Source organism: Gossypium hirsutum, chromosome D04, assembly GCF_007990345.1.
Source record: "Gossypium hirsutum isolate 1008001.06 chromosome D04, Gossypium_hirsutum_v2.1, whole genome shotgun sequence".
Lineage (NCBI taxonomy): Eukaryota > Viridiplantae > Streptophyta > Magnoliopsida > Malvales > Malvaceae > Gossypium > Gossypium hirsutum.
The window spans coordinates 43637981-43648980 of NC_053440.1; the positions used below are offsets into that span (position 1 = coordinate 43637981).

An 11000-nucleotide genomic window follows, 5' to 3' on the forward strand; every position below is an offset into this window, starting at 1 on the left:
ACCCAGTCATTAGCGGACATATATTATAATTGAAAGAGATGTTGAAATTGTTATGGTATGCATGAATAACCTGGTTTTGAAGTGATAAAAAAATCCACGTGCTTTATGTAGATTCCAGCACACATTTAGATGCTAATACTTTAAAATGGAGAAATTAACCTTAAAAGTTTTGAGACCATATCAACAACTCCCGGCGGGAAAATGGAAATTAATTGTAACGCTGTATTGACTGAATTTTAAGTCTAACATTGCAGGCATATTTCTTCAAATGGCAGAAATTTCCAACTTACTTGGTCATATAGAATTAGAAAAAAAAAATTTTTGATGTAGGGCATATAAGACATTAATGTTTCTTGGCATTTTGAAAATTTGAGATTGCCGTTACCCAACGCTCTATAAATTCCCCACCCACTCATTCATCATCTTAAATCCCCAAACAACCTAGAGAAAGCTTGCGAAACATACACAGCTTCACCATACCTGCCTCTTCCTGCCCAGGAAAGGAATGAAGAGCCTTTGTTTCAGCCCCAGGACGGCTTCCTTGTCCATCTCTCGCCAATCCAACTCACCTTCGCTATCTAGTACTGCTCGCCGTAGATTCTCCCAATCCGAGATCGAGCAGGCCATCGACGCCGCTGCCGCAATCATCATGAAATGGGATGCCGAAACGTCAGCTTACGCTGGAGTTACCTCTCTTTTCCACGAAAACAAGAGAGAAGCCATGCAGTTCACAAAATCCGTCAACGAGCTACAAGATATCATGCATTTGCTGGTTTCTGATCAAGATTCCGGTTCGGAAAAGTTCAGTCAGGCTCAACGTTTGATGCAGATCGCAATGAAGAGGCTTCAAAAAGAGTTTTACCAGATTCTGTCGACGAACCGGGCGGATTTGGATCCGGAATCCGTTTCCACCCGGTCATCACGGACTTCCACAAGCATGTCCGATTATGATGATGATGGCTTGCCGGATGATGAGATTCGCACCGCGGGGGATTCCATCACTGAGTTAGAGGATGTTTCTTCTACGGCTATGTCGGACCTGAAATTGATAGCAGATTGCATGATCGCTTCTGGTTACGCTAAAGAATGCATACGAGTATATAAAATTATTCGAAAGTCGATTATCGATGAAGGCATTTACAAGCTGGGGATCGAGAAACTAAGCTCGTCTCAGGTTAATAAAATGGATTGGGATGTACTGGATTTGAAAATCAAGAACTGGTTAGATGCCGAGAAAATTTCGTTGAGGACACTTTTCAAAGGAGAAAGAATCCTCTGTGATCACGTCTTTTCTTCGTCGGATTCCATCAAAGAATCTTGCTTTGCGGAGATCTCAAAAGAAGGCGCCACGCTTTTGTTTGGATTCGCCGAACTCGTCGCCAAGGCTAAGAAATCGCCGATGGAGAAAATGTTCCGTGTTCTCGATATGTACAGGGCTATTTCAGAGGATTGGCAAGAGATTGAAACGATCTTTGCTTTTGAATCAGTTTCAGCCGTCCGATTGCAAGCTATTAACTCGCTAGTTCGACTCAGCGAGTCAGTCCTGTCGTTGTTGACGGATTTCGAGTCTACAATCCATAAGGACTCCTCCAAAGCGATGACTCCAGGCAGTGGTCTGCATCGTTTAACGATGTACTCGATGGATTACCTCACTCTCCTTGCCGATTATTGTAACATCCTCACTGACATTATCTCGGACTGGCCACCACCAGCGAAGTCATCGTTACCGGAATCTTTCTTCAACAGTCCGGTTTCCGACGATTCTCCGAGGCCTGCGATCTCCGTCCGCATAGCGTGGCTAATCCTCGTCCTACTCTGCAAACTCGACTGCAAATCAAAGCATTACAAAGACGTCTCATTATCGTACCTATTCCTAGCCAACAATCTCCAACATGTAATCTCCAGAGTCCGTGCATCCAATCTCATGTATTTACTGGGCGAGGAATGGATAACGAAACATGAAGCCAAGGTGAGACAGTTCGCGGCGAACTACGAGCGGTTAGCTTGGGGCCAAGTGTTCGCATCATTGCCGGAGAATCCAATGGCTTCGATGACCGGCGGGAAAGCTAAAGAATGTTTCATGAAATTTACTTCAAGCTTTGAAGATGCATACAGTAAGCAGTGTTCTTGCGTCGTACCCGATCTGAAACTGCGAGACGAGATCAAGGCTTCAATCGGGACAAAAGTCGTGGCAGTGTATAGGGAGTTCTATGATATGCATAAATCAACGGTGGGAGAAGAAAGTAGCGAGAAATTATTCGTCCGATTTTCGCCTGAAGATGTAGGGAATTACTTGTCGGAATTGTTCTTTGCGACGGTTAGTTCGGGAAGTTCATCTACATCTTCTTCAACATCGTCTCATCATCATCGGTATATGCGCTCACTCTTACGAGCGTAGAGTTTTTCAGTCTTTTCTTCTTAGGAAAAAAAAAAGTTACGGAGATTTTATGTTTATGTAATCCTCAATAGCCTTCCGAGGTAGTCAGATACGATTTTTTAACGATATTTTCTGTAAATGGTCTAATTCCTGATTTTCATGTCCTCAAATATATGCTTTACCAATCATTTCATTCATTTTTCAATTGCGTAAGATTCAAATAAAAGGCCTATCTTCCTCTTTTGTAGTATATTTTAATTTTTTATTATTATTAGATGAGTGAGTAAAATAATTTTTCATTAAATTTGACGTTAAATATAAAATATAATAATAAATTTAGCTCATAATCTTTACATATTTATTTAATTTAAACTCTATTTTTTATTGAAAATAAATTAGAAAATTTTTAAATTAATAAGACTAAAGTGTTAAAAAGACCTTAGTAACAAATTAAAAAAATTAATTAAGCCCTTTCAAAAATTATATTAAAAAAATCATAAAAATTATAAAAAATTTTATTTTTTAAAAAAATTATATTTTTTTATTAAAAATTATATTTTTTAAAAATATTATAAATTTTTATTAAAAAATATCAATACTAACCCATTAAAGTCTAATAGTTATAAGATTTAAAAAACAAAAATTTAACCCCTACTCTTTTATTGGGTCGATATTGTTAATTTTTAATAAAAATTTTATAATTTTAAATTTTTTATAAGTTTTGTTTACAATTTTTATGATTTTTTAAAATAATTTTTAAAATTTAGAAGGGCTTAATTGACTCTGTTTTTTTTTAATTTGTTACTAAGGCTTTTTGACCCTATAGCTTTATTAGTTTCAAAATTTTTTACTTTACTTCCAATAAAAGAGTAGGGGTCAAAATGAATAAATGTGTAAAGTTTGAGGGCTAAATTTATTAATATACCTTATATACAAACACCAAAACAAATATTTAATAGTGCAATTTTAACGGAAGGGTTGTTTTGCTCACTCATCTAACGTACTGAAACTAATTTGCTAATTTTTCAGTAGGGAGGCTAAAATACAATCTATAGTATACTACAAGGGGTTTTGTGATACTTTTACCAAACTTTTCTCTCCTTAAGGTGAAAAAGAAAAAAAAATATAATCTTGATGTTTAAATTTGGTAATTAGGTCCAATTTAGCATCTATATTTTCTTTTCACTTTGGTACTTGACTTTGATGATTAGATTCATTTTAGTATTTGAACTTGTGAGCGTAACTTGAATTGGGTAAAAGTTTGATGATGTAACATTTTGCAATTGTGATTGATTTAAATTTTGCTAAGTTGACCAATTGGATGATGACCTGGACGTCGGCCAATGATGATGATGACGATGAGAAATGGATGGTCGATTATTTGCTGATGGAAGGGTGCTAGGTTAAAAATTTTCTAATTTTTAAAAGGACTAAAAGAACAATTTTTTATTGTGTAATTTTTACAACAAAATATAAAAACACTGACACAGCAAGTCCAGTCAGCTTCCCGTTAATGAGATAACGACTGAGTGACCATTTTGATAATTTTTTTAACGACAGTGACTAAATTGACCTTTGATATAGTTTACCCTAAAATTTTATATAATCTCGATCAGAATTAAATTAGAGGTTTTTTAAGTCACTTAAAAAAGATTAATTTATTCCTAAACCTATAGTACACAATCCGCAAAGTAATTTAATCAAACCAAACATAAGAGAAAGTTGTGGAGAAGAAACGGAGAATTTACAAAGGGATGAGACCTACCTTCTTGACACTTGAATTGGATATGCAACGTTTAAAATGCTGGGTCTCAAACAGCAACATTCGAGGAACAACAGTCAAGAATATGGTGTTAGAGGGACTGGGATAAAATTTTAAAAAATAGGAGGGTCTAAAGCTAAAAATTATGTTTAAATTGAATAATTAATTGTTTTTTGAGAGGCTAAAATGCAGTTTTTCATTTGGTTAAAGTTAAAAAGGATTAGTTTTTATAAGGGATTAAAAGGCAAGGGAAGTTGGATATGTGTATAGCTTTTTTCGCCCACTATTTTTCTTTTGTTTAGAAATATCTCTCAATTTATTCCAATCCATTGCTTTGTTATTACATGTTTCTCGGACAGAGTAAACTCAATGATAGAGCACCCTTAACGGGGTGTCAAGTCCACTGCGTTAACGTCCGTATATACATCATATATATATGAAGAAAAAGAAAGATTATTTACTACCTTGATTTTTCATTGCTTTGACACCATAAGTTGCAGAAAAAGGTAACATTATTCATTTTTTTTTAAAAACATAAAGGAATAAGGTTCTATTTTGCATCTTTTGATGGAGTACGGTAAAGAAGAAGGTGCATTCTCTCTCTGCTTTTGATCATCCTTTTGGTTTTCGAAAAATCCCAGGTGAATGGAATCAATGGATTGATAGTATTATTTTAGAATTAATTTGTTTTTTTTTCCTTTTTGAACATGAATGAAATGCGCAAAGAATGCGAGAATGATTTGGAGAAAGGACTTCTTTCACGGCCTGCGCATTTACGGGAGACGATACTACCGGGTTCGCCTACGTCAAGGCCTACTCTGTTTCTATCCAATTCAGGGAAGGCCTTGGTGGTTTCAAATTCCAGCAAGTCTCTTGCTTCTGGTTCTAATTCCGAAAAGCGGTTAGATAAAAAGAAGTACGTGAAACAAGTGACTGGCCGCCACAACGATACCGAAATACACCTTGCCGCACAACGCGGTGATGTTGCAGCAATTAGACAGATTCTAGCAGAAATTGATGATCGAATGACTGGTATAGTTAGTGCAGCAGAATTTGAGGCTGAGGTAAGTCGTTTATACAACAATGTTTGCATGTCAACGTCTATAAAATGTGTTGCATCGGCATTTTGATCCTCTTTTACATGGTTTTTAATAAGGTGGAAGAAATAAGGGTAGCAATTGTGAATGAAGTGAATGAATTAGGGGAGACGGCTTTGTTTATCGCGGCTGAAAAAGGGTATATCGATATAGTAAAAGAGCTTTTGCCGTATACAACTAAGGAGGTTATTAAATTGAAGAATCGGTTCCAGCTTGATCCATTGCATATTGCGGCAAACCGAGGTCATGAAGGTATGTATCAACAACTTTCTCTCTTATGAGTGTAAATTTAAGGCCAAAATTGAGAAAAATATGTTTGGTTTGAAATGCTTGTACACAATCCGAAAGTTGCATCTTAGGATACTGCAGTATGTCTCAGTTCAATGAACACCTTTTATGCAGCCATTGTGCAGGTGCTGTTGGATCACGATCCGAGCCTAAGTAAAACAGTCGGGCAAGCAAATGCAACCCCTCTTGTATCGGCAGCAACAAAAGGGCATACGGATGTAGTACATGCATTGCTCAAAAATGATCCTAGCTTGATAGATATACCAAAGGCAAATGGGAAAAATCCATTACACTTTGCTGTAAGGCAAGGGCATGTTGATATTGTCAAAGCATTGCTTGACAAGGATCCACAATTGGCAACAAAGACTGATAAAAAAGGGCAAACTGCATTGCATATGGCAGTTAAAGGGGTAAGCTATGAAGTGGTGAGGCTGCTTCTTAATACAGATCCTTCCACTGTCACACTTCCGGACAAGTTCGGTAATACGGCATTACATATCGCTACTCGAAAAAAACGGACAGAGGTATCAACAATCGATTAGTGTCATATATGAAACATTTTAGAAAATGCGTTCATTCTTACCTGTAACTGTTTCCCGCAGATAGTGAATGAACTTCTACAGATCCCAGACACTAGTGTGAATGCACTTACAAGAGACCAGAAAACAGCTCTCGACATTGCCGAAGGGCTTCCCCTCTCTGAGGAGATTGTCGAAATAAAAGAGTGTTTGTCTAGTTTCGGTGGTGTGAGAGCGAACGAGCTAAACCAACCGCCAGATGAGCTGAGGAAAACCATGAAAGAGATCAAGAAAGAAGTGCATACTCAGCTAGAGCAAACCCTCAAAACAAACAGAAATGTGGATGGCATTGTCCTGGAGCTGATTAAGCTTCACCAGCAAGGCATCAACAATGCCACCAATCAAGTCACAGTGGTAGCCGTGCTTTTCGCAACTGTTGCATTTATGACAATTTTCACGGTCCCCGGGGGCGATAACGACAACGGGGTGGCCACTGTTGCTCGGGGAACATCGTTTAAGATCTTCTGTGTGTTCAACGCGCTCGCGCTCTTCACGTCACTCGCTGTCGTTGTCGTACAAATCACAATCGTGAGAAGAGAACTAAAAACAGAGAAAAGGTTTGTTGAGGTGATTAATAAGTTGATGTGGTTGGCCTCTGTCTGCACCAGTATTTCATATATTTCATCATCGTATATAGTGGCGGGTCGACGTAACAGGTGGGCTGCAATTCTTGTAACAGTTATAGGAGGAGTAACAATGGGTGGAGTTCTGGGTGCCATGACTTATTTGGTGGTGAAAAACAAAAGGGTTCGAAAAGTTAAAAAGAAAGACAAGAATTCAACCAATCAAACAGATTCCCTGAGTTTATCAGGTACTGATACAGAAGTGAACACAATCTATGCCCTTTGATGTTCATACTAGTTGGAAAATGGCCTATGCTAAATGGTTCATTGATAGAACATACATGAATGTGTTTGGTAAGCTAGAAAATGAAACATATAGTAACCCGGTCTTGGCTCTCTTGTGTTTTTTTTTCTTTAATCTGGGTAATTAATTAATTAGAAAAAGGAAAACTTTAAAAAAAAAAAAACAGTTTGAGGGAAATAAAAAGGTTCATCAATTTCATTTGACGACATCAACCAATGAAACCCAAAAAACACTGTATTCATGGATAAATTGATAAATTAATTATTTAATATATATAATAATGAGAAGGGATGGTATAAAATTGTGATTCTATATATAGAAGAATGATAAATCAAATATTTTTCTTAATTTTCAGCCTTTTTTTTACTAAAAAATTCATATCCAACTAAAAAAATTAAAAATTAAAAAGAAAATCTAATTTATTATTTTTCTATAAAAAATAGAAATAACATAAAATCACAATTTTATACCCATTCCTCGTAAAAAAAATTATACATAAAACTTATAAACTTTCAATAAATTGGAACATTTTATACATACCAATGTGGCAGCCAGCCTTCGAGTTATTTACTAGAGTTTTCCGTTTTACCTTTTTCCCCTTTTTTGGTCAACCATAAGCCTCTTTTTGTGTTCGCAGTCGATTTTTACATTTAGAAAATGAATCAATAATTACTTAGATGTCTAGATTAAAAAAATTTGTGCCTCAAACTTTTTTTTAATGTGTATTTGTAGACGCTTTTTTTATTTAAATATTGTTATAATAATTAGATTATATATAGTGTAAAATAATACAAGAGTGACAATTCAAACACTAAGGGATGCAAAGAATTATTAGAATGGGAGTGATTCACATCGTAAGTCGTATAAAGAGTCACTAGAGATGGTGGTTTGAAGGTGTTGAGGTCGTATCTAAGTAAAGTGTAAGCTATCTCTCAAGTCTTGTGTGTCTTCTTATATGTGTATTTTCTTGCGCTGATGTGGAAAAGGGTATTTATAGAGGAAGACTAGCTTGACATGGGTCTCAACTAGAGTTGTTCATAAGTCGGGTTTGGACTCTAACAAAATTTTTTGACCTAACTCGAAAAATGGGCCTAATTTTATATTCAAGCTCGACCCGAATAAAAAAATTAAAATTTGGGCTCAGCCCAGCCCAACCGTATTAATTTTTTTATTGAACACTAAGATAAATGTAACTTAACAAGCAAATACCTCTAGAATAGTAGCAAAATTAACAATAAAACAAGTGTTATACAATATCCAAACATTAACAATAAAATAGTAGCGACATAATAGTGAAATGGGAGCAAACAGTGATAAAAATTGGGGAAACAATAGCAAAACATGGAAAAATAATAGCAAAATAGTAGAGGGGTTTTTTATTGCAAATTTGGGCTGAGTCGTCGGGCCTAGGCAAGAAAAACCTTACTCGAAGCCTGGCTTATTTTCTAAATGAACCTTCTTTTTTTGCCCAAGCCCATTTTTCGAGTAGGCTTTCGGGCCAAGCCAAGTGGCCTGACCCATGGACAACTCAAGTCTCAACCAATGTTTTTGAAATTAGACCGGTGGTCGAATCTGTTTGGTTTAAATGAAATAAACTATTAAAAATTCATGAAATTTTCTATTTCCCAAAATAAACTTTAATATTTATATATAAAATAATTTTCTCATCCCTATTTTACCCCCAATAAAATTTGACAATTTTACCCTTGGTAAAATCTTGATGATTTTTCTATTGGTAAAATTTCAAGAAAATATGTTTAATATTTCACAACTCAACATGTTCATTATGACTGAATGATTTATTTCCATTTTTGGGCTTCAAAACAGTCCAAATATATAAAATTATTCTTTTGATCATTTTTTAAGTAATCCATATAGGATTGCAAATTTACATTTTCATTTTTGGAAACCTACATTCATTTCCAAATGAATCCATTTCTCCATTTCGGAAAAAACCATAATCATTCCTAAATGTTTCCCTTTTCTCTTTTTCTATTCATTTCATTCATTTTTATTCAAACACGCAATTTATTTATGATTTCAACGAAATAGCAGAAGGACTGATTGGACATATGTAGTTGAAAATCAAATGATTTATAATTAAGTTTCTGCTTTTCACCTAATAATTATAAACGCATTTAGTCATGAAGTCATTCCACTATATTATCGTAACTAAGCTCTCCTCAACGACATACGTTTCAATGCGTATGCGCATGGCAGGTCAGTAGCATCCTTGGTTGCACGTAACTCTGTGATTAATTGCTCATTGTAGGCATTCTACAATTTCAATAGGCATTGACGCTCCTGTTGTTCCTGAAACTTGCATTGTTGGTCTAAGAGTTGCTCTTCCATTATATGTATCTTTTCTTACATCTCACTGACTTGTTGTTGGGGCTAGATGTTTATTGTTGCTGGAGATCTGATTTAGGGGCAGAACAACAATAGTGGTCTGAGATTGGAGAGTTGCCAGATTGGAAAAAAATTTGGCGCAACACCTTATCTTTGGAATCTGAAAGAGAAGTGCCAACTGAGATTTGAGTGCCTAGGGTAGCCAGTGGCACAACTGTGGTAGTGGTGAGATCATTTAGAGAAGTGGAGAAAGGTATGTTGAGGGAGGCCATGAATTGGGTAAAAGCTTCAAGAAGGCTAATAGTTAGGTGGCTCATAGTCTGAGTACTGGAAGAAGGAGTGTGGTTTGAAGGAAGCTCAGTGTTAACAGGGTTTTTGTCATTCCCTTGAGTGGAGTTGGCAAGGTTGGTGCAGTTAAGGAGGTCGGAAGTAGCATCTTTCTATGTCTGAGACATTGTTCGATCCACATTCACTACACCTATTGTTGATACAAAGTACAATAAGGGATGAGATAAAGAATGAGGTAGGAAGGAGTGAATGGTGATTCTATGGAGATCGGTTGTAACAACCCAAGTTTAGTGGTGTCAGAAATAGTGATTCTGGAACCATGATTCTGACGAGCGAGTTAGTATTTTAATATTTATTTAATGTTTACGAGTGCTTATTAGGATCGTGTTAAAATTTGGTTAATAAATTTTAATGTTTAGTTAGTTAATTAAGTAAAAAAGACTAAATTATAAAAGTATCAAAAGTTAATGTTTATTAGATAAATGTATTAAATGATCTTAGATTATTTAGTTGAAGGGTTAAAATGTTCAATAAACCTTTAGTAAATTTAGTGGACAATTATGGGTATGATTCTGTTATTTTATAAGTTAATAACCTAAGGGTAAAATGGTAAATAAATAAATAAATCTTAAACTAAAATAAAAAAATTAGTATCATCTTCATTATTTGTCTTTCTCCATCGAATTTTAAGATAAGAAATCACCATTTCTATAGCATTAAGGTTCGACCAATTCAAGAGCTTACATGTAAGTGATTTTAATTTCGTATTTAGTCATTTTTGTTTTTGTTATCGTATTAACTTAATCTAGCTAGCCCGGGGGTCAATTTGTAAAGTTGTTAAAGGTATAGGGACTTTCCATGGATGAAATTGAAGAGTTCTTGAAGTTAATTGATAGATTATTAAATTTGGTTGTTAAATATACATGTTTTGTTAAGTGATTTTTAGTGATTTTAAGGTTTAGGGATTAATTTGTTAAAAGAGTAAAATTCATTAGTGCTAATGTGAAATTTTGATAAATATAGGATCTCAGGGAACCCTATGAAAATCGGCTAGCATGAAATTTTATTAATTGTGGCTAAATTGTAAGTTTTAGGTTTAGGGACTAAATTGTATAAAGGTTAAAATGTTAGGGGTAATTTTAAAATTTCACATTAAAATGGGTTAAGCTAGAATTAATGTTATTAAGCTATTTGAAATGTTTAATGGAATGAAATTATTATTTAGATCAAGAAAAAAAATCAACCGGACTTGAATTGAGGAAAAGCTAATGTGTCGAATTAGTCATTGACTTTACTATTACAATCGTGTTAGTCGAGGTAAGTTCATATGATTATTAAACTTAATAATTGTTGTTTTGATTGTATGTTAATTAATGTTATGCTAGGTATAAATT

At 34.9% G+C, this 11000-nt stretch overlaps 2 protein-coding genes across 2 annotated transcripts; both read left to right on the forward strand.

Annotated features, from left to right (window-relative positions):
- Nucleotides 1–209: 209 nt before the first annotated feature.
- On the forward strand, nucleotides 210–2547 carry LOC107899271 (exocyst complex component EXO70H1). Its single transcript, XM_016824940.2, has one exon. The coding sequence runs from the start codon at nucleotides 506–508 to the stop codon at nucleotides 2396–2398; it is 1893 nt and encodes a 630-aa protein (XP_016680429.1). The 5' UTR covers nucleotides 210–505; the 3' UTR covers nucleotides 2399–2547.
- Nucleotides 2548–4846: 2299 nt separating this feature from the next.
- Nucleotides 4847–7061, forward strand: LOC107898169 (ankyrin repeat-containing protein ITN1). The gene is made up of 4 exons (XM_016823709.2): nucleotides 4847–5203; nucleotides 5296–5488; nucleotides 5639–6048; nucleotides 6127–7061. Exons 1-4 carry the CDS (start codon nucleotides 4847–4849, stop codon nucleotides 6949–6951), a joined length of 1785 nt encoding a protein of 594 aa, XP_016679198.1. The 3' UTR covers nucleotides 6952–7061.
- The last annotated feature ends 3939 nt before the right edge of the window (nucleotides 7062–11000 follow it).